General features: G+C 27.3%; 2 protein-coding genes across 2 annotated transcripts in view; one reads left to right on the forward strand and one right to left on the reverse strand.

Moving 5' to 3' along the window:
• LOC114132417 (uncharacterized) overlaps nt 1-18,080 on the forward strand; it is a 31,006-nt gene extending 12,926 nt beyond the window's left edge. The window contains exons 9-14 of the mRNA XM_027997873.2: nt 5,343-5,484; nt 8,989-9,380; nt 9,911-10,061; nt 12,956-13,137; nt 15,752-16,014; nt 17,402-18,080. Of these exons, the coding sequence (XP_027853674.2) occupies nt 5,343-5,484; nt 8,989-9,380; nt 9,911-10,061; nt 12,956-13,137; nt 15,752-16,014; nt 17,402-17,630 (1,359 nt within the window). The 3' untranslated portion in view covers nt 17,631-18,080. The remainder of the gene's footprint in view (nt 1-5,342; nt 5,485-8,988; nt 9,381-9,910; nt 10,062-12,955; nt 13,138-15,751; nt 16,015-17,401) is intronic.
• Nucleotides 18,081-21,759: 3,679 nt separating this feature from the next.
• On the reverse strand, nt 21,760-23,788 carry LOC114132436 (peroxiredoxin-6-like). Its single transcript, XM_027997898.2, has 5 exons — nt 23,392-23,788; nt 23,031-23,187; nt 22,735-22,952; nt 22,126-22,201; nt 21,760-22,049 (listed from the first exon to the last, which is right to left on the reverse strand). The coding sequence occupies exons 1-5, from the start codon at nt 23,472-23,474 to the stop codon at nt 21,921-21,923; spliced, it is 663 nt and encodes a 220-aa protein (XP_027853699.2). The 5' UTR covers nt 23,475-23,788; the 3' UTR covers nt 21,760-21,920.
• Nucleotides 23,789-25,987: the final 2,199 nt, after the last annotated feature.

The raw sequence follows: 25,987 nt of genomic DNA on the forward strand, positions 1-25,987 counted from the left end.
ACTGTTTTATCATATTATTATTATGCAGCATAGAAAGGGTTTTTTGAAATTTGTATTGAGGATACACCGCAATAACTCCGAGTATAAAAAGCAACAATTTTTCAAACACTTTTAAAATTAAGTTTCATAAAAATCATTGTGTAGATGAAAAGTTTTAGAACGGGCACTAAACTCCATTTATGCGCAAATATCAAAAATAAAACTATCCATGGTTCTGTGGCATTAAAAGCAAAAATTAGTATAGAACAATTGCCAATTTTTAATTATAAAAATGTATCAAAGTAATTAGTATTAAACGAGCGACGATTCTCATAATATCCCTACTATATAATTGCAGTATAGGTAGGTTTACCTTGTTTATCTGGATAGAAAAGAACATTTGTGATAACCTTTGTTTGCAACCTTTATCAACGGAACTTCGTGCCATACACTGTATCAAATATTATATATTTATTTTATATGTATATAATAGATAGAGTAATAGTTATTTAATATATATTATACTATTAAAATTATTTTATATAGCGGTGAATTGCAGCAACTGTTGCAGTATAATTTAAATGACCAACGCGTTGACCGGTAAAATATCGGAAATATGATCCAGTAGACGCTTAGTACCTACAAATTATAACTAATCGCGTACGCGTGCTCAATGAATATGTACAATATTATGTTTAATTCTCATTAATAATAAAACATTGTTTATTACCTGGAAGTGTTAAAGTTAAATAATAAAATGATATACTCCGACTTGTTGAACACTGCACAACGGCGTTACACATCAAACGCGTGAGAACAGAACCCGAAAAGCTGCAATATTCACTTCTCTGGAATTCACCAGTCGATATTTTATTACGGTTCCCGGCTCAGTAAGTTACTCCGTTTGGAATTGCATTACAATTACATAACATATATATAATATAGATTCAGTCGTTTTTGAATCGCTACAAAAATTTAGAAATAAAACTTTTTGATGTTGTCCGAAATCGTTTCTGTAATAACGTGTTTTCGGATGTTAAGTAAGTACACCCAGTGTGCATTATATTATTATTCCTCTCGAGTTCATTTCTATATAGACGACTAACAATTTTTCGCTCACACAAAACTATTCACTTTGCACATAAATTGTATTAAAAACCTATAGTTTATATTAGCTGCAGGTCTTCGGCTATTACTTATTTGATTTCCACATGCAGTTTTACACATTTATTACGAAATGTCGAGTGTCGTTATTACAATTTTGTATGAAATGCGTCAATATAAAGACGTTTTGTGAACTAGACATGTGAGTAATGAATTTGTATTCAAAATATCTTATGCATAAAAGGAAAAATGTTATGATCAAAGTCTTGAATACAGTAAATATCTTTGTGAGAATTCAAATTGACAGTCACAGATTGAGATTTCCGTGTAATGTGTTACATGTTGTACTTACACCGCGATGCATTTTTTCACTCGAAACGATAATGAGTTTAAGGACTCAACGATAGAAATCTCATTTACTATGGACCTGTTGTATTAGTATAAATACATCACAATAATTTATTGTCATCTACGAAAACCTATGTTTTATGGGTGAACAAAAAGTTTCATAGAGGAAACAGTTTGAAGACTTATCGTGGTAATTAAGGCTCTCTTAAGTCAGTGCGTAGGTATATTTTGAAAATCTCTCGGGAAATTTTCTTATACTTTGCAAAACGCTAGATAAGTGTGATGATATTCAAAAATATGAGATTATTTTTAAATTTTGTACTAAAAAACCTACACACACCCTGTATTTAAAAAACAAATAAATATTTCGCGATAAAGTTTCTACGGAAGACTGTAATTAAACACAAAACTTATATATCAATATTTAATGTCCAATATTATTTGAAAACGCATCTTTATTCATTCTTGATTTAATTTTGACTTGCTATGTGTAATATTATGTATAATAAGATTATGAAACTCGGTTTGAAACATTTGACGTTTATTATTTACTACTTCTACGATATATACTAAGCAATTTTTAAAATATTTATATAAATTGTTAAGTTTATTCTCACCTTCTTACAGTAAGTTAATATTGACTTATAACTTATAATCTTCAAAGATAAAGTTAATTATTAATAACAGATAATAACTTTAAAATAAATAATATAATATTATGTACGATTCGTTTTTACCAATAATCAACTCAACCTATCGTATTTGTAATTGAAATATAAATCACCAATAGAAATGTCCTTAAACAGTTACAAACATAGATTGTCTGGCCGTCTTAAATCAGAACTATTTTTCGTATTCAATAATTTATCATTTAATTAAATTATTTAACACATCCATTTCAAATACTGTGATCTACTGAGCACTCGACACATATTATACAATAGAACGACTTCACTGGTTTTTTCTTCTTATAATTCTAATAACTGACCATGTCGTACGTAAATATGATTTAATACAAAAAACCTATGCAAGTTTTATATCTCCATTTTAAGAAATGCTATTTTTGTTCGGTATTTTAATTTTAAACTCATTTCTCATACTATTGGTTGTATATGTATATAATACACAACCATTACACATTATTCGACATTAATCATATTTTTTTTTGCCCAACATGAACACGTGTTTTGATCATAGTACATTAAAAAACCTAGATATATTAACCGGTACACCAGTGCAAAGTATTTGTTTGTTTTAAGTTAATAAAACTATAAAAAAAAAACAAAACAAAAAAAAACATTTTTGTCCTCATCACTACTATAAATTTCTTAAAATATATATCAATACTGATAATTTAAATCACCAACAAACCTTACTCATGCCGTATACGTATAAATAATATCTACATATTTGATTTATTTATGGTTGTTCAATATGAAATTGGGTCTTTAAACGAGAGTTTTTATGTTCGTGCAAAACTTAAAAATAAAACGACCAAATGACCGTATATCGTGATCGACGCGAGGTATATAACCTAACGTGATTTGGCATATTTTTTAGAACAGTTGTCGATTGAATACAAATATCATGTACCTACGACGCGTTCCATAACGATAATAAAAAAACTAAAACAATATCATTATTACATGTAATAACGTTGAATATGGCGTACAAATGATATTGTTGTTCATTTATAGAAATGCGTCATGTTCACAACTAGTTTAAATTTTTAAAACTTCAAAATATAATATTTTAGCTTTTCAAACAGGAAATGTATTTTAATTATTTTTCTCTGTTTTTACGTGCCATTTTTAAGCTTTATAATAAACATTATGATAATACATATTAATTATTATATATTAAATAAGCTTCTCATACTATATTATATTTCCGCAATAAATGTTTAATTTATGTCGTTATGGTATTTTGTTGCTTTATCAGAAACTTTTAAATCAGATAGACTTGATATTTTTATTACTTGCAGTATAATAAAAGTTAAACAAATATTATTAAAGATACTTAAGTGCAGGGTTATCTGTAGATTCGATTTATAATAAATCAGATAAATGTATTGTAATATCGAGAGTACAATAAAATATAGCTAGTACTTTGAAACTAAATTTTAGGTTCATTAATCTGTGGTCCTTAATAAACTCGTGATAATATATTTTTTTTTTTGTAATTTTAAGTCATTTATGCTTAAATGCATGAATAATATTAAAATATTTAATAAAACGTTTGCTTCTTCTATTAATTTATCTAACTGATCTGTATAACATATTAATTCGTTTTAAAAATGTATATATAATTCTACATCTTTGGATGTGATAGCGTCTAATTTGTTCTAATGAAAAACTAACATAAAAACGAATTCGAAGTTATCATATCACGGTGAAACAGTATAAATTAAAAGCAATATTTTTGCAAATATGCCATCATTAATTTTATCATTAAATATTTATCGTGTATAGGTATATTATAGGTATAATAATTAATAGGTATATAGTTGTACAAAATAGTGTACCCGTATAATTGTCTTCATACTTGTGTTTGTAGAAACCACGATTATAAATTACTCCATAGATAATTAGGTATGGTAGAAACTTAACATCCTAAAAACAAATGAAAAAATTTTAATCAAGTAATAAGGATATAGTTTAGTTTTTAATTATAATGTTATATGGCGCTAAGTGGTTATTTTCACGTTAATCAGTTAAATATATATTGTACATTTATAGAATCGAGTTTTAGTAGTACTCACTACGAATAAAAATATATAAAATCTAAGATTATTAAAAAAATTAAGTTTAATTTTATGAAACTCAATAAATTATAATGATGCATAAGTATAACAAAGTATAAGAGCATTTTAGACTTAATAAAATATTTATATTACAATTTATAGGAGTACTTGGAATTTAATTTTAATTTCACAAAAAAGAACAATCAATATTCTTTACTTATATCATGGTCAGACTCCAGTGTATATTATTGTGTTTGTCCTGTGAACAATTTTATTTGAAATTTATGTTTTAAAAACTATGTACCTATGTTTATAGACATATAAGAATATTTTTATTCTCTATAATTTATTTGCTTTACGTTTTTGGTTAATTGTTGAGAACTTGTGCACTTCGTATATTACTCATATTGTATAATTAGTCCACGCATATTGTTTTAATTAATTGTTAATTTTATTACTTTCAGTGTCAGAGTAACGACAATACAAATGAAACAAGGAGGAGTGGACTTTGGTTACGGAATAAAATCCACATTAGTACAAGTAATATAAACTCATCACTACTAATTTTGATACATAGATAACACAATTTTTTATTGAATCATTAACTTAAAAAGTCTTATTTAAAATATATTTCAAAACGTTGGTAATAATTCGTGACACGAGCCATCTGTACTCGTATAATATGTATAAATTATATTTTATTTAGTTTTCCTATAAATGATATAGATTTATTTAAAAACCAGATTGGTTCTATGATTTTATTAGGGATTTTTGCATAGTTTATCTTTTATAAATTATCAACTCTTCAAAGTGATTAAATAATTACACCATACATGGCATACACTACTCTATTTATTGGGGCATGGATGTTATAAGTTGTTACTATAAAACCTACTTGATTTTTGTATTGATTGCATTGAAAACATCAACCATTTAATGACAAATTGTTAAGTGCACACCAAGATTATATGGTGTAAACTTCAAATTCATGTTGGGGTGAAATGGATATGCAATTCTCTCAGCAATGGAGCGAAATATTATGATATTGAAAATATCGACGACATCTTAGCTACATATATATGTTATACGTAGAGCAACAAATTATATTCTATGCCCTCATTGTGAACACGACGCTTACTTTTTAGTAATTAAAATATGTTATTAACAGTGTTTGGTGTTAACGACAACGTATTTCTTGAATGTCCAACAAGGGATAGACGTGATGATGCCAACGATAATCATCGGGGCATTAAAACGTGAAGGCGACAACACCGTGCCCGGCATAACGGACGAGCAGATATCATGGATCGGTGAGTTGTTTTAAAAATTGTTTGGAAGTCCTAATGATTAATTTCATTATTATTTATTCTATAAGTAGGTACATTGAATTAATAGAAATACTTCTTAAACGACGAGTCTGATAATAATTATCAATATTATAACAAAAAATCAGTAAATAATATTTAATATGTTTTAAAATAATAATATTTTTGATAATAAATTCCACTTGATACATACTATAATATAATATAATCAACAATCGGTTCGGTGATCGTCGACCGTTATACTGTCGTTGTGTACTAATGTATCATGGCGGCGAAATGACAAACGGCCAAAGGAATTCTATATTACTTCAATACTAAACTAAAAAAATAGCAAAATATAAAAACTATAGGTTGTAAAAGAATTGATAAATTTTCTATAAATAAATATCAAATCTTTATTAGAATTTTTCGATTAGCTTTTGTTCTGATGAAGTCTTCATTTATTTTAGTTATAATTCATAAGTAATAGCTTAATGGTATTGTAATCTATGTTTCAACTTTCAATGTTTAATATAGTCAAAGAATCGAAACGACCGTCGTTCATGGATAATCTAAGATATGATTTAACTCTTTTAAGAGTGTATGAGTACATAATGAGAGTTCCACTTTCAATATTATAGTATTTGATGTAGGTCGATGATGAGCTTAATTTAAGAAGAGCTGGAGGGCTTAGAGCGCTTAAGCCCCCGGTTCTAAAAATATTTATAGCAAATAAAAACTAAAATAATAATTGATAATAATTAGTATTTGTCATTATCACTAAAACTTAACTAACTAACTAACTGCAAGTCTTGAAGAACTTTAAAAGCAGATAAAACTGGTGATGTTATAGAACTTAATAATTTCTTACTTGCTGAAAAAACAGTAGTATCATTATATTTTAAATTTTAATGGCCACTTAATTAAGTATCTCTAATGTATTATATCTATACTGGTAGATAATTTAATAGTTTATTTTGGTTAAATGGGTTAAATATATTATACATACGTAAGAACAGATATAAACAGATATATCGAACTATATCGTATTTTATAACATACATACCTGTCAGCCGCTGAATTGGGTTGCACAACGTAAGGTTATAGGTAAAACAATTTAGAACATAAATAGAAAAATATTATTTTTTAAAGATTTTACTGTAGGTTAATGAAATTATTAATTAAACCAACATGATTTAATATTATATGATAGATAACGGTGCATGTTTTAGTCATGCTACTAGACGTGCTAATTGTTGTTGTATTAAAACATATTTGCAGCCGTAAAGTATTAGAAAAAAATACTGATTGTTCGGTCTAAAGTCTCTATTGAATTAAAGATAAGGATTTTTTTTTTCTAGTCAAAACTTATGATTACAATATTTAGACGTAACAAATTATAATTGGGTACGACAATATATAGTTTCACTTAGGTTTAGATGAATTTTAGCCTTTAGGTGGGGCTTTAAATTTAAAGATTAATAAAGATAACTTTTAAATAGGTAAAATTAGATAATAACCTTCCTCCGAACATAACATATACACATCACGATCATTGTTTCAAAAATAATTTTTGCTTGTTCATAAATATTATCTATTGTGAAAAAAAACTATTATATCAAAATACAAGACAAATATAAATTACATTGAATAGAAATAATAATAGATATTAGGTATAAAACAATGTTTAATATTTTAGAGCGTTATCAAATTTTTATTTTTACTAATCATTATATTATTTATAAACGCTGGATGTGATAACTTAAACTTCACACGAACTTATTTTAGTATGGTCAATATGGATACTTTATTATAAATAATTAATATACGGCGTAACCCGGAATGTTTTAAAGTAGCTATGAACACTCAACAGCAATCAACTACAATATAACCTTTTACTTTAGGTACATGCGTCAATGATAACCATATTATTATGTTCAAGATTTAAAAAAAAAATATATTTCTATTAATAAATATTTTATAACTATTAATATTGCCGTATGTACTCGATAATATCATCTCAGGTGGGATTCGTCATGTATTCGGTTTAGATGAAATAATATATGTAGAAAGAAAATAAATCACGAATGGCAATTTTGTAAAACAGTGGTGCCCAACTGCCTCAATTCGCGGGTTCAGCGGGACACATGTGATCTGCGGAGGTATAAAAATGGCCCGTTAAAATTTTTTTTAAATGAAAGAAAGTTGTTTATCTCATTGTATTGACAATTTTTTCTATCAGACACTTTCAATTAAAAACTTTTACGATTTAATATTGGTATCACTCGTGTACTTAAAATAGCATACAGATCAAACTATATCTGACATTATATACCTAAATCTATAATTTTTTCATTAGTCAATAAAATATATGAAAACAAGTCCAATATGTACCTATATATATATATTGTACACTACTATGTAGTATACGTAACAAAATTATATTATTAGATTAAGATAGAGATTATTCGTACTTTAATACTTGGTGGCTCGCTTGAAGATACCTAATTGTTTACCAAAGTGCTTGTCAAAGAAAAAAGTTTGAGCAACACTGTTGTGGAATATAGTTTTAAATTGTCATAAAATATTTTTATATAATATAAAAAATGTTATTTCGAAGATATTATGATATGGAACAGAATTTTAATTTAAATAGATATAATTATTAAAAAAAACCAAATAAGTTTGTATCTCCATAATTCACCTTTATAAGGTATAAAAAGAAAGTATGGAGTGAAAATATACATAAATTATACTTAAAAATGCCAAAAACCATAATTCTGACAATATTATTATAAAGGAAAATGAGGGTGAGTATGCTTGGTTAATTAACTCTGTATACTCTGTAAAATATTTAATAATTTAATATAATATTTTAAATTAATATTATGTTATGTGCGTAAAACTTAATAGACTTAATAGAATAAAAATAATTTTAAAATAAAATAAAACACAACTTTGACACTGTTGAAGTGTAATCTGTGATAAAATTTATTATAAACGTCGAGTTGCTTATGAGTTATAAGTATTTAAAGTTTTGGTGAGGAAAGTAGAATGACACACGGATGTTCCGAAAAAATTTGGTTTATTTCAACTCGACTTTTCTAAACTTATAATTGGTCTAAAATTTGGCTTTACATCGAAATATTACGAATAATATTCTGCTAGAAAATACGAAATCAAAAATGTAATTTGTCTTTTGAAAAAAGAAAAATATTAAAAGTGATAACCATGAAGATTATAAAAATGTAATATTCTTTTTTCAATTATGTATTGTGTTGTTGAGACGACTTAAAATTATATAAGACATTTATTTCTTAGAACTTTAATATAGTTTTTAAAAAAATAATTGTTTTACATTTAAGTGAAACACCTGCGGGTATACTACGCATATACATTACACAACGTATCGCACTACACTATTACGATTGTTATGATATCTTATACTATAACAATATTATTATTTTTTATTATACTATTTATAATTTATATTATTATTTATTTCTGTAGGAAGTCTAGTGTACTTGTCACCACCCATTGGGAGTCTGTTCCTGTCGCTGGTCCAGGCCCGGCTTGGTCACAGGATATGCATGGCGCTCACTAATCTCATTCAACTGTCGTCTGTGCTTGTCGTGGTCCTTTTTCCGATCACAGTGAGCTCTTTGTACGCGTGCTCGATGTTGATGGGCCTCAGCACAGGTTTCGCAACCGGCCTGAGCATATCTTACAGCGGAGAGGTGTGCGAGCCTAAGCTCCGTGGCTCGTTGACGTCCGCCTTGAACGTTTTCTACTTCGTCGGATTCTTTTTTGTCTCCACTACGTACGCCATCACCGAGAGCTGGAAAAAATCATTGATTATCGCAGTCGCCGTGCCCCTGGCCAACATGCTCGCACTGTCGATGGTGAGTTCCTCGTGTATATATATTAACAATTTTAGTTTACCTGGAAGGGGCATATAATTTTCACTGTTTTTTTTTTAAACTTTCTGTTAATGAAATAAAACGAAATTCGTCCAACGATAAATAAATAAATAATTTCTTTCATTAAATTTTAATTTTTTTGAAATTATTATTTCAGCATAGGTACATGTGTTTTTCAAATCATGAAATCTACCATAGATATAGCATGTAACTCCTGATGCAGAAACGCATGTTTTAAATACGTTCGATATTATGTTAATGTTCCACTTTACCTATTGTTGTGTGATAAACCAAACCAAATTTCTCTTTTAATATATTCAAGAGTAGTATGAAATTTGAGAAACTTACATAATATTAATACGTATTATATGTATACGATATGATGAATTTATCACTTATGGTATGAGAATCACAAGAATATATTTCGTTGCATAAGGCTCTTCGTGTATACTATTTGATAACACTTAAACGAACTATTGATAACATTAGACAGTGTATTTTATTCTCTGCAGACTCCCGACTCACCGATGTGGCTGCTGTCCAGAGGGAAGACAGACAAGGCGAGGAAGATCTTAATGAAGCTTCGGGGATGTGTGAGCGAAGAGAAATGCGCCCCAGAATTCCAAGAAATGGTTCAATACGTTTCTCTGTCGGCCAAATCGGGTAAATACAAAATGCCATGTAATACGTCGATAATACATCGATCGCTTTGACATTAACGTCACGTTACAACAAAATTACTATTGTATGCGCTGTACAACACAAATGCTCTCATAGGATATTTTTCGTTTGGAGGTAGCATATGTGAAGTATTTTACTCTTCATACCGTTAATGATTAAGTTAGAAGAAATACAATTTAGACGTTTGACGGAGAACAAGTAAATTAAATCTAAGAACCTTTTATTCAATAAACGTCATGTCCTTTGGAATGTGACACTGATGTTTACATACATTTTTAAACGCACCCGACTCAGTCCAAATCACCCATATACAGTGGCGTATTTACGAGGGGGGTCCAGGAGTATGGCTTAATATAATTTGTGATAAAGGCAAAACCTATATAGTTATCATAGTTTATATTAATCATGTTTAAACTGTGGACTTCCCCCCCCCCCAAAAAAAAAAATTTGAAAATACACCACTGCCCATATTTGCCATAGAGGTATATATTAGCCATAGAGTGTATATACTTGCCATAGATGGTATATATTTGCCATAGAGGTATATATTTGCCATAGAGGCTATAAATTTGCCATAGATGCTATAAATTTGCCATAGAGGCTATAAATTTGCCATAGATGCTATAAATTTGCCATAGATGCTATAAATTTGCCATAGATGCTATAAATTTGCCATAGATGCTATAAATTTGCCATAGATGCTATAAATTTGCCATAGAGGTAATATATTTGCCATAGATGCTATAAATTTGCCATAGAGGCTATAAATTTGCCATAGATGCTATAAATTTGCCATAGATGCTATAAATTTGCCATAGATGCTATAAATTTGCCATAGAGGTAATATATTTGCCATAGATGCTATAAATTTGCCATAGATGCTATAAATTTGCCATAGAGACTATAAATTTGCCATAGAGGTAATATATTTGCCATAGAGTTTATATTTATGCCATAGATGCTATAAATTTGCCATAGAGACTATAAATTTGCCATAGAGGGAATATATTTGCCATAGAGGCTATAAATTTGCCATAGATGCTATAAATTTGCCATAGAGGCTATAAATTTGCCATATATGCTATAAATTTGCCATAGATGCTATAAATTTGCCATATATGCTATAAATTTGCCATAGATGCTATAAATTTGCCATAGAGTATATATTTATGCCATAGATGCTATAAATTTGCCATAGAGACTATAAATTTGCCATAGATGCTATAAATTTGCCATAGAGGTAATATATTTGCCATAGAGTTTATATTTATGCCATAGATGCTATAAATTTGCCATAGATGCTATAAATTTGCCATAGATGCTATAAATTTGCCATAGATGCTATAAATTTGCCATAGAGGTAATATATTTGCCATAGATGCTATAAATTTGCCATAGATGCTATAAATTTGCCATAGATGCTATAAATTTGCCATAGATGCTATAAATTTGCCATAGAGGTAATATATTTGCCATAGATGCTATAAATTTGCCATAGATGCTATAAATTTGCCATAGATGGTATATATATATTTGCCATAGAGGTAATATATTTGCCATAGAGTTTATATTTATGCCATAGATGCTATAAATTTGCCATAGAGGCTATAAATTTGCCATAGATGCTATAAATTTGCCATAGAGGTAATATATTTGCCATAGAGTTTATATTTATGCCGTAGATGCTATAAATTTGCCATAGAGGTATATATTTGCCATAGAGATATACATTAGCCATAGATAGTATATATATTTGCCGTAGAGTTTATATTTATGTCATAGATGCTATAAATTTGACATAGATGCTATAAATTTGCCATAGATGCTATAAATTTGCCATAGAGGTAATATATTTGGCATAGAGTTTATATTTATGCCGTAGATGCTATAAATTTGCCATAGAGGTATATATTTGCCATAGAGGTATATATTTGCCATGGATGGTATAAACTTGCCATAGAGGGTATAAATTTGCCATAGATGCTATAAATTTGCCATAGAGGCTATAAATTTGCCATAGATGCTATAAATTTGCCATAGATGCTATAAATTTGCCATAGAGGTAATATATTTGCCATAGAGTTTATATTTATGCCATAGATGCTATAAATTTGCCATAGATGCTATAAATTTGCTATAGAGGCTATAAATTTGCCATAGATGCTATAAATTTGCCATAGAGGTAATATATTTGCCATAGAGTTTATATTTATGCCGTAGATGCTATAAATTTGCCATAGAGGTATATATTTGCCATAGAGATATACATTAGCCATAGATAGTATATATATTTGCCGTAGAGTTTATATTTATGTCATAGATGCTATAAATTTGACATAGATGCTATAAATTTGCCATAGATGCTATAAATTTGCCATAGAGGTAATATATTTGGCATAGAGTTTATATTTATGCCATAGATGCTATAAATTTGCCATAGATGCTATAAATTTGCCATAGAGGTAATATATTTGCCATAGAGTTTATATTTATGCCGTAGATGCTATAAATTTGCCATAGAGGTATATATTTGCCATAGAGATATACATTAGCCATAGATAGTATATATATTTGCCGTAGAGTTTATATTTATGTCATAGATGCTATAAATTTGACATAGATGCTATAAATTTGCCATAGATGCTATAAATTTGCCATAGAGGTAATATATTTGGCATAGAGTTTATATTTATGCCATAGATGCTATAAATTTGCCATAGATGCTATAAATTTGCCATAGAGGTATATATTTGCCATGGATGGTATAAACTTGCCATAGAGGGTATATATTTGCCATAGAGGTATATATTTGCGGCATATACTTATGAATATTTTCAGAATATAATATTATTTGTTGTGTATTGTTATTTTTGCAGAAGAAGCAAAGAAAAAACCTTCGTCTCTGGGTAGCTTTTCACATCCGGGACTTTGGAATCCGCTCAAGCTCATGTTAATCTACATATTCTTCTCGAATGTCATGTCTGGTGTACCGTATGCGCCGTATTTGATGAACGTATTCAGTTCGTTCAACACACAAGTAGAACCTGCATGGGCAATGGTAATATAATAATATAATAATTGATAGCACTAATATAATGTACAAGTGTATAATAACTAATAAGTTATTTCGTAAATATAATTATAAATACGAGAAGTTCGGTTCATTCATATTACCTTTGACGTCTTCTTAAGCTAATTTGGTTTAGGTACGCTTATACGAAATTAAATAAATATTAATTATAATCAAATGAAAAAAAAATTAATAAATAAATACAGTTAAATACATATAGTAAAATTTATCTTACATACATCATGAATAAAATTATAAAACCTAAACATACAAATTAAATAGGTAGCTTAAAAATGGTTTATTTTATATTTTTTTCAATTATTATTATGACTAAATGATAATGAACTCTATCCCACTTTTGTTAAAAGGTCGTTACATCAGCATGAATTTTAACCATGTTATAAGCGTACAATGTTTATGTTTAACAGAAACTATTTAGTGTCGTTAATTTAAATACAAAGATGAGTTTCCCTGCTATCAAAATTGAAGACAAATATAATATTATCTGGTGAATCTCGTAATATTTTATTAATATTTAAATTTTAAAGCAAGTAAAACGCATTTTAAAATTTTTATAATTTGCTTAAATAAATATAGATAGATATAACTTACTTTAAAAATAAAATATCGATTAAAAACCTTCGACATGCCCTGCGGCCTAGATAATATTTTCACCTTTATATTTTTAATTGGCTTAAATCGCTATAAATTATAATAGTCCAATTACGACATAAAATGGATTCTGATGAATACAAATTTACTGTATTATGTTTTATGTTTAAGAAAAAAGACAAATACGAGTGGATAGCGCTGTATTCATAATATTCTCGTGCTTAAATATTTTAAAAGATTTTGTATTCCTGGGTATAAAATATTTTTACGATACCTGGAAACTATCAGTATTATTTACTACTAACGTTGACACTTGATATAATTATTTCATATCTAAAATAATAACAAAAACCATGATTGCATCGTGTATAAATTTTTATAATATTCTTTATTATTCAAATGGTCGAAAAAAGTCATTATCCGCTTATCATTGGGATCATTATATTAACGCAGGAAAGTTTTCTTAATTTATCTCGTCTCAACGATATCATAAATAAGTTTATTACGAAATGTATGTCACGAACGATAATCTTGTTTTGTAAAATCATCCAGCATTGAAATTGGAGTATTGAAAAACTTACAAAATCAAAATTATTAGTGTTTGTGATTAGCTGCAAAGGCGGTGTGAGTATAAATGTTTTTATGCGATACATAGAGTTAATAACTTAATTTTCTTCAGCGGTAAACTAGATAAAATTAGGACCCACTTAGTGATATTAAAGAGAATCTCGTGTACCTATATCATTTATTCCTATAATATTGGCAAAGCTATCTACAAGTTCGTTACACTACGTCGTAATGACTATGACAACAAAATTTTTATTTAGGTTGAAAAAAAATGAAAAATAAATATAGATACTAAAATAAAATAGCGTGAATCATAAAGACAGACGCTAAATATTACGTATACTATACAAACTGTACTATCTATAATGTATATTCTATATAATGTCTACTAGTCAGCGATTGTCATGTTATGTATATATTTTTTTTTATCAACATGTGTATATAGGTTAATATCCACTTAGAGTTATTCACCAAAAGTTGCATCATTAGAATTATTACTAACGAAAATCATTATTTTCCCTTTACGCAATTTTATGTTTTCTGAGGATATCATAGTTGTTAGTTATTATTTATTAATTAAAGTTTTTAAAAATAGTATATACTACTGAATACAAGAGCTGATAGAAGTACCTATCTAGTAGGGGACCATGGTCTTATAATTTTAAGAGGGCTTACCTGAATTTTTCCGATATCTCGCCGGATCAATGCGTGCTTGCAGTGGAACCTGATTGAACACCGTTTACTATTTTGAATCGGGTAGATTGAGCACAGTCAAAAGAATGTGACTTTGCCAATTTTCCTATTTCATTTTATTCGTAACTCGTTGTTGAATAAAATAAAATAAATGAAACTATAATAATGGGCAATAATTTACAACGAACATTTAAGAAATAAAAATTCTGAAGATTGAATAAAATATTTATTAAAATAAGTATTCAGGAATACCACTTTAAAATATGTGATTTATTTATGATGTTTATAAACAATTTTTTTTATTTTTAATTTTAAAGGACTAAAAAAGTCTAAAACTACAGTGTTATATTGTATTTAGGTAAATAAAAATGGAAACGTTATAGATACGTATTCTTGTGCACAATCGGGTTATGGCCCGTGTTTGGGTGCGTTATATAGCCTATAGATCAAAAAGTTATAGTGATGAAGGTCAATAGATAGTTTGTTAATTGTTCAACATTTGCTGATCACGATGTTTAATTTTATTTATTTTAATTTAATAGTATTAAACTATAATCACAATTTAAATAAATTCATCCAATTACCAGTAACTTCTAACACAAATTCCACATTCTACATATTATATTCTAGTCCTGTATCTATATTGTCATTAAATTATTGTTGTTTGAACGTAATAATAAAATGTTTCTATTCATCTACCAATATTTATATTATTTTCGGTCTGATGCAGTCCGCCTATCCCGCATTCAGCATCATTGGTAATGTGTTCACCATCCTGTTGGTTCACCGGCTAGGCAAGAGATACCTTGTGCTATCAACCATAACCGTCTGTTCGCTGTCATACATTCTTATCGGTTTTATTGGACAGTTTTACGACGATACCGAGTACACGTCCTGGGCAAAATTGGCATTATTCTTCGGGTCAACGTTATCCTCATCGCTGGGCGTTATGCCGATCGGATGGATCCTCATGAGTGAAGTGTTCCCGATGAAGTAAATATAAAATAATAATAATACAAATATATATATTTTTATAAATTGTACACTACTACTTGATTTGAAAAAGAAATAATTTGCGTTAATAACTCAGATAGAGCCGAGTTTAAAACATAGCTGCTACATTTTTAGATGGACCAAAATTTTCCACAACTTGGTCATAAAGTGTACCTCACTTCACTAGCAAACTATTAAATTTTATAGATTTTAATAATCATTACTTTGAAATTAATTAATATAATTTAAGTTAATACTATACTGATGATTTACCACGCGACTCTTTAAGGGAAAATTTCTACATTTTGTCTATAAAGTAAATCCCGAAATTATCTCGAACATATAAAAAATATATAAAATAATATATGTTACTATAAATTTCACCACAAATGCATATAACCTATAATGCTCCAAAACATATTCATAGATTTTTTTTGTTAAGTTATTTTTTAAATGTTTTATTAAGATACTATTTTAAAAATCTATAGAACAAGGGGTGCATTTTGGCTATAATAGCGTTTCGTTATACGCCTAAAAAATGAGTTAAAAAATAAAAAAAATTATCTTTAAATTATTTTATATTAAAATATCTGAAAAAAATATTTTTGGTAATCACTAATCCTTTCTTATAAGCCATTATGACACATAGACAAGTCATAGACATAATGTTGTATTAAAATAATAATAAAATAAGGTAAGTTACCTTACCTGGTACCACACATATACTCGTCGCATTTGTACTAGTCAATGAATTTATTTTAAAATTTATATTTTTTCGATCTGTTTTCTACTTACCTATGTTTATTAATTGTATGTAAAAGTTTTATATTATCTTCCTAAAAATGTTAGATTAATTTAATAGTTCGATACCGACCGCATTAAAGGAGTTTAATATAGGCAATTTTCTTAGTGCTTGTCTTATGGATTATCACTATTATGTGCCGTTCGCACATAATAATATACTAAATACTAATATTATATAAACCTATATTATTGTGACCATAAGTCACTGTAGATAGTGTAAAGAGATAGGGTAAATGCTAAATTTCATTACAAAATATTTATTACTACACCTATTATTTTATTAGTAATTAGTACAATGGACCAAATATAGGTATCGTGTTTAAGTATGTTTTCATAAAAATATAGCTGACCTCGAGTTTCTTTAAATTCAAAATATAAATTAATATACAATAAAAGTAGTTTTTAGAGTTAAGGGTTTTAGACGTTGGTGATCAAAATTTGAAAGTTTTTAAAAACTATAAAACATCGAATTATAATAGTTATATTGCTGCAACTTATTCAATCAGATTTAAATTTCAAACCTTATACAGTCATAGACCACTATAATGTATTTAACGAATGTCTTTTACATTTTTTTTTTCAGAAGTAAAAATCTGGGTTGCAGCATCTGCTCCGCGGTGTATTTCTTCCTCAGCTTTTTCATGACTAAGTTCTACATGGACCTCGAGAAGTTTATTGGCTTTTACAACACGTTCTTTTTGTTTGGCGGCATTGGGATTGTCGGGCTCGTGTACTTTTACTTTTGTCTACCAGAAACTGAAAACAAAACGTTAAAGGAGATCGCTGAACATTTTAAACTCGAACCCGTGTAGCTTGCGGAAATATCCCTTTACTCAACTACCGACATCAGCTGCAGCTGGTGCATCATAATATATATTATTATATGGTATATTGTTATTCCTATTTGAACGCATCAGCCTGCGCACGTTACAATAATATAATTTAATATAATAAAATAATTATATAGGCACATTCAAATATTTCAAAGATATTATAATATTGTATATAATATATTACTCTGTTGCGTTGATAATATTTGTCAGACTTACTTAGACTGTTGCTGTCAGTGGAACGTACAAGAACCGTCAAAAATATGTATTTATGGATACAATGATTCACTCGCAAAATTATAAGGTCTAAATTATTAGCAATCAAACAAAAAAAAATATTCGAAATTATTATTATATTTTGTTTTATAATGTTATATATTATAATAGACTGACTTTACAACAGAAATAAATAAATATACATATATATTTGTATTTATAGAGTATTATTATGCATTTATATATTATTCAATAGTCACCTATATCTTATATACTCATGGATCATTTCTAAGTAATACTTTAAGTGGTTTATATATATTATGCATTGCAAGACATTTTTGAAAAATAAGTTATATATTTTACCGACTTTACTACTTTACAACTCTTATATCGATATGATGTTTTTTCTTTTAAATTTTAGAATGACAAAATATATTTTTGATTTCAAACAAATTATTTTTTTGATAATTTGGTCATTTGGATACATGAAAATATCAGTCTTCAAACAAATAGTTGTGTAATTACTAGTTAGTTCTTTAATTTACTTATTTTTTAGATGAATGAATTACCTACTTACCTATTAGGCTTTAGGCAGTAGAACTCGAATTGAGTAGTAGGAAAAGTCAAAAGGGCAGTTAACTTTATGAATATGGGTAACCTACCATAGAAATATTTAAATAAAAAGTTACACATGTTTAATATAGGTACTTAATATATTGAAGTACAACTTACCTACTTTATTTGTACAATATAAATGTAAATTATATAAATTAACCACCCAACAATTCTTTATAGGTATCTCTTAACAAATTTCATATTTTTTATTAATGTTAATATTTTTATCAAACTATAGGTACATAATAATATTACTAACGTGAGAATGATGATAAACAATAATACAGCATTATAAACCATATTATATACTGAAAAGTTGTTTAATTTCCGTGTACAGATATTTTAATGAATTTTGAAACGAAACTTATGTGTTTACTGTCAAAAATCATATATTATTAATAAAATATCTTTATGATTAGGTACTTTAAAAGGCTGTACTGTAGCCTATTATCATATTCTAGTCGAATGTATAATTGTTACGTACCTATATAATAAATGATTGTTTTTAATTTTTATTAAAAAAGTTATTTACATTAATTAGACATGATTCTTTTTTTTTTACCATTAAATAACTATTGTCACTTAATATTAAGAGAAAATCAAAAGCCAATGATAAGAAGTTGCATTAATTATTATGTTAATATGCTACAGAATTATAATTATATTAATTAATATATTTTGTTTGGTTACTTTACTTTGTTTTTTTACTTTTTATTCACATAATTTATAATCCAAAACATTTACCTGAAGTCCTGACTAAAAACATTGAGCAACGTGAAAAACAAAAATGCACACCAAGTGTGCAAATGTAGAAGTGTTGCATAGTAATTCCAAATAGAAAGACGTTGGTTAAAAATGTGGGATCTTACGAAAAATGTATACTCATGCTGTGGTTTGAATAACACAATACTTCGAATTAATTATGCACTATTGAATGAAGTGTCAGGTAAGGCAAAAGCACCAAATTGTATCATGGTATATTCATAGGTACTAAGATTATAGTCATAAATCTAATCATATAGTCTATAGCAGATTATAGTTATGAAGTTTTAACAACTCTCTAGCGCATTATTATTAAAACAAAGTAAAATTTGAATACCTACCTAACTAAAAAACATAAACGCCGTATTTACTAAGAGAATAATATAAATTTAAATTTACCTAATCATTTAAAACAGTGTTTCCCAATTTTTTTTACTCAATGCACATTTTAGATTAAAAGTCTAAAAAATGAAACATATCTACGTGGTCCTATAGTAACAGTATCTTTATTTCATTTATGTTGAAAAGGGAACCCAATAAGTAGGATTTGTGGTTTTAGGGTTAAGGTTTTAATGTCCTAAAAATCTCAAAAATATCTTTAAAAAAATAACTTAAAATCGTCAAAAAATGCATTTAATGTTAAATTTGTCAACAAATGCAAAAAAAAAAAAATACTTTAAAATAATCATTATCACCCAAAACACATTTTATATTTACGAGCCATAGTTTCGAAAACCAGAAAAAAAGATGCCTTCGCATCGAAATCCCAGCCCTAATAATTTAATTATATTAATAATTTAGCCCTAATTAAATCTAAAATATTCAAATATCTACATTAAATACATACAAACTTGAGAAAATGTTTTCATTGGAGACTTGGTTTCAATATTTTTTCTTGGCAATGAAAATTTTGAGTTTTGAGTATTACCTTTAATAGGTATTTATTATGAAACAAATTTCTATATTAGGTATCTAGGTAGATAAGTTCATAGATGGCTATTCATGTTTTGAATGATTACCAATTGAAAAACATGCAAACTTCTTTTATAAGTCCCTAGTTATAACTATTATACACAAGTTATAATTAATTTAAAAGTAAATATTATAACATATTATAATATTAATAAAATTAATTATTATTAATATTTAATATTTATAATACTTAAGTACCTATTTATAATCAATGTCAATAATATTACTTTATAATACTGATAATTAGCTATTTAATTATAAATACCTACCTACATAGTTACTAGGTATGTAATGATCTAGAATATTTCGGTGTAGACGTGTAGTCACTTTTGTATAAATTGTTTTGGCTGGAAATGTTTTCGTCCTGTTTAGAATTTAAAAAATAAATGTTCAGAACTATACAAATGTATCTATTTCCTTTTTTCTGTGTGTACATGTTTTTACATGTTATACTGGAACAAATAATTTCTCCTTTTAGATTAAAAATCATCTTAGCTTGTTAATTTAGGCGGATAATTTTTTTAAATTCTCATTTATTTTTAAAAATCTAGGAACAACACTATCAAAATTAGACAGTTTTATTATTTGTATTATTAAGATGAATAATTAATGTCAACATCTAAAATTACATTAAAAATTGTAAAATCATTTCAATTATTTGATTGTAACTTCAAAAATAATGGTAGACTTGAAATTTTAACATCACTTATAACTAATTTCTTGAAAAAATGTGTAAATACAAATATTAAATCCATATAGAAAATAATTGTTTAAATCAATATTTACAGAATTTAAAACGTAGATAGAAAACTGTGTAATAAATCTTTAATTTTGTTTTTGTGAAAAAACTCCTTTTTTTGGATTTTATTGAAATTTAGCCAATTCAAATTTTTGTATAGAATTGGGCTTCTAATGTTAAATTCTACACTAAAATTATAGTATGGGAAAAATCCTCATTGTATTATAAAAACTTTAAAATACATGTCATGGTTAAAAATTACAGTTAGTCATTAATTTTAATACAAATTACACTATGGCTTAAGTTAAACAGTAGTTAAATAAAATGTCATGTTTCTGAAAAATATTTTATTCATTCTCTTCAGTTTGGTCTGTTTTAATATCATAAAGATAAATCAATAAAAAATAAAATATTTTAACAGCAAAACAGATGGGGTTATGGGGGACTGTTTGACTATCAAATATTAAAGCTTCAAAATGTTTACAGAATTTCAGTATGTAATATCATGCAAATTAAACTAATCGGTCGAATTAAAAATTGTCACTTTAAAATAAATATGTATGGTTTAGTATGGAATAGTTAGTTGACTAAAAAATAAACTATAACAGTTATACCACTTAAATAAATAGTTTAGAGTCTAATATAGTAATATTAATTATAATGATCATAATATATTTTATGTAATAGTTGTAATATTTAATAATTATTAGTAGTAGGAAGTATGTAAAATGGTCTATTATTGGTTTTTGAATGTTAAGGTTGAAATTACATTCATATAATATCCACAATATCCAAAAATAAATAACATTGTGTTTGTAATTGTTTTCAATATTATATATAATTATTAATTACTAGAGCAATTATAAAATATGGTTTAAACAAATAATAATATATTTAAAAAATACATCTCAAGAAAAATAAATCTCTTTTAAATAAATATGATTAACAGATTCAAATAATATTGTATTTTAATAATCTGTAGTTGTTCTTAAGTAATCAACTGAAGAAGGCATTGAACGTTTTTCGTAACCATTTGGAAAGAGTTTATCGAGGTCTTCATCTTTTACTGTAGGTAGGATCATAACTTTTTCACCAGGCTAATATGAATAAAAGTTTATTTTAGTATAGAAGTCACCAATTCCATAAAAAAAAAAATGCTTGTTATTTACTTACCACCCAATTTGCTGGTGTAGCAATGGTATTTTTTCTTTCACATAACTGAAGTGAATCAATGCAACGTAAAATCTCTCTACAAAATAAAATTATGTTTTAACTTTCAATGGGTTCATAATTATAAGTTATTTGATATCGGTGTTTAGAATAAAAAATAATTTAACTTTCCTAGAAAACTAATCAAAAATACATTTGAAAGATTATATTTTATACTAGGTATACTAAACTAAATACAACTATTTGTTAAATTGTTATCCGTTTAATTAAACACAGGATTTGTTAGTGCATACAATCAAGATTTAAATTTTAAAACACTAGATTAACTATTTAATAGATTCTTATTAACTGTTTTATTTTTTAAAATAAAAACAATATATATTATATTAAGATTTGAATTTTAATGAATTACACATTAGAACTATTGGGTGTGTATAAATTATGTTAATGGGTTTATATCCTAGGTACATAGAACATATTTTTCATTGAAAATAATTTATACTATTTATCAGTCAAAGTAATAAAAAACTATGAAATATTTAAAAATTATTATTAAAATTATTTATTCAACAAAAAGTAGAAATATTTAAATTTGAATGCAATATGACTTACTGAATATTACGACCAGTGCTAGTCGGGTAGACCATCATGAGTTTAACTTTTTTGTCAGGTCCAATAATGTAAAGAGATCGAATAGTCATTGCCAACTCAACATTGTCCTTGTCTTCCTCGGCGATCATATCAAGTTGTACAGCCAAGTCTCGTGTGCTGTCGCTAATAATGGGATATGGAAATTCTCCTTTGATGTCCAAACAATATGAGTGAATGTCCTTGAAAATGATAAATTGTCATCAATTTAAGCTTTTAACACAAATGGAAACACGGTTTAAAGTTAAGACATTAGGTACATTTATCCAATTAACGTGGCTTTCCATTGTATCGCAAGACAAACCCAAGACTTTGACATTGCGTTTTTTGAATTCGTCGATCAGCACGGCCATTTTACCCAACTCAGTGGTACACACTGGTGTAAAATCAGAAGGGTGAGAAAATAAAACACTCCATCTATTTAAAAAATAGAAATATGGATATCAAAACAAGTTTCAATACACAACGGCTAACGTATTGATCAATTAATAATTTATAATAGGCAGTAGGCTTTATAATATTATCCACACGATATAATGATAATTTTTAAAATAAAATAAAATAATAAAATGAAGTAAATACACGATTATAGATAGGTAGGTATTTTTGGTAGATACTTACGAATCACCGGCCCATTCGTAGAATTTTATGGGACCTTTGGTGGTGACAGCAGAGAAATCCGGAATGACTGAACCCAAACGCATGGCTGAGTCGATAATAACAATAGTAAATTGACGAAAAGAAGTTAAAATTACTGAATAAAGATAGCGGAGAGCGTGAACACGAACGAGTAACGACGAACGAATAAGACTAAATATTATTTAATGCGGCAATATATACTGCGGAGCGTGAAGACTTGTTTCGAAACTCGGACTACGATTATTATTGATGGAGCGGACGTATCAGGTGTAGATAACAAGTCTTAAATCGAAAACAGCGTTGATGATAAAAATATAAATGATAATAATAATCTCAAAGATTTATTTGAATATTGTTCGAAGCGCCAAGGCCGTTATCTTCGGACCGGATGTTCGCGCGTTACCGTCTACTGTAGTACTGAGTTAGTGGTGGGGCTCACACGAGCGATATAAATAATTTGAAGGATGTTATTGTATTCAAATATTAAAATGCCCATTAGGTATATTATTATTATTGTTGTCATTAATATAATTATTATTTACTATTAAAATCCCTAAAATGGTTAAAATGGTTAAATCTAACGATTGATTATACGTAGCGCCATCTGTCCTGTCGTTTAAAGAATATTATTATATACCCACATAATGCTAATAATCTATTTATTTATAAATCGACTTTTCATACTCAGGAAGTCGGGACTTGGTAAAATGTATTTTTTTCGATAATCGTGTGAATTCTTAACACTTTTTTTTAGGTAAGATTAACATTTGGGTGATCATATTGCAGTGGTGACTAGCGGAAATTAAGTGATTATTTGAAATAAGCACTGTTTAAGTATAATTAATAGTATAATAATATACAACATCTTAAATAATTTTTTTTAGAATTCTGGTTATCTGGTAGCTGGTAATCTTGCTATTGCGATAAAGGTCGCTGCACATACAGTTGTAAACAACAGTGTATAATATTAATATATTATTAAAACTTTACTGTAAGTTCAAAGTAAGTTGTATGATATTGATGATAATGATGAGTAGGTATCTATATTTTTAATAATCATTGATAAGGCGATATGATATTTTATTAATTCACTAATTAATCCAGGAAAAAATGGAGCTAAAAACTAAAAAGTATTGTGGAATAATGATTAATGTTACAGACAAACAATAAAGTGGAACTTAGAAGGTCTAAGCGTGCTTTAATTAAAATATGTACCTAACAGTGAGCAGTGGCAATAGCAAGCGGTTTTTTACTGTAAGTAAATGTTATCCGGTAACATTAGCGCGCTACAAAAAAAACCCATTAGCGTCTTAAACTCATTTTAACCACTGCCAAAAATTCTAAGTATGTTAGTAAGTTGCTAGTGACCATTGACCAAATCCTAGGAAAGATTCTGTAGCAGGTATTGTGATTTTTATGATGTTATCTATTTCTCATTTCTGATTTTTAAAAATAGTTTAAAACACTGTCATTCATTACCATGTCTACTTGCTCTCGTTCTCTTTTCACATTTCCAACTGACAACTATAGATACATACTTAAATTTAATGTTATGAACATTTGGGATTTTTGCATATTTTTCAAATTTATAAAATATTAAAAATCTATATTATAACAAGATTTAAAAACTAGTTTTACATTATTGTATGATTTGAATCATAATAAAATGCATAAAAAGGATATAGACTTCAACATTAAAACATTAATTAGCTTGTATTTATTAATTTGACAAAGAAATATAATTAGGTGTTTCAATACAATGTATTATGTATTCGATAAATAATAATATATTTTGTCGTTTCGTTTAAAAGTATAAAAGGCTTTTATTTTCGGTCTCTTGTAAAAATAAATGTCGATGACACTCATTAAGTGCCATAGAATACCTACGATATAATATTATTACCTATCCTAATGACCCGTTGTGATCTTACGTATATATTATAATATATATTTAGGTACACGTTTTCAGTTATGTCTCCACGCGAAAATCTCTTTCTCTTTCTATATATATAAATTACACCTAATAATTTATTATAATATATACAGCTCTGCGTAGTTATTTACATTACAAATTCGACTTGAATTTTAATGTCGCGATTTGAATTTTCAAAGGCCCGCAGGTCCTTGTAGTAATATTACCTTGCACTCAAAGGGAATCGAATATACAATTGTCTGTTTTGTTGTTTTTTTTTCTCGCAACGGCAGTGACTAAAGTCATCATAGCATGTTTTTATATATATATACAATAAAACGTTGGCTGATCTAGAAATTAGTCACACCACTCGCACTTCGCTTCAATATAAATATAATATCATTTATAAACATTCGAACGACACCCAGGGCTCGTATTATTATTAATTATTGTACTTTGTAAGTTTACGATTCTTTTGTCTTGAATTGCAACATTAATAGTATATCGAGTGATTCTTACAAAGGTAAACACTTATCATATCGAAAAGTATTAACATTTTTGGAAATATTTTTTATGTAAGTAGAAATTATGATCTACAATTAATAAATTTTTAAAAAAAAAAAATATGTTTTTACAATTTTTGTATTGTTATCATTTTTAAATTGT

Source organism: Aphis gossypii, chromosome 1 (assembly GCF_020184175.1).
Source record: "Aphis gossypii isolate Hap1 chromosome 1, ASM2018417v2, whole genome shotgun sequence".
Classification (NCBI taxonomy): Eukaryota; Metazoa; Arthropoda; class Insecta; order Hemiptera; family Aphididae; genus Aphis; species Aphis gossypii.

Coding starts and splice junctions, on each gene's coding strand:
- LOC114132436 (XM_027997898.2), bottom strand. CDS start 23,474: ATGCGTTTGGGTTCAGTCATTCCGGATTTCTCTGCTGTCACCACCAAA. Junction 22,953..23,030: donor GCCACGTTAATTGGATAAAT/GTACCTAATGTC, acceptor ATCATTTTCAAG/GACATTCACTCATATTGTTT. Junction 22,050..22,125: donor CTACACCAGCAAATTGGGTG/GTAAGTAAATAA, acceptor TATTCATATTAG/CCTGGTGAAAAAGTTATGAT.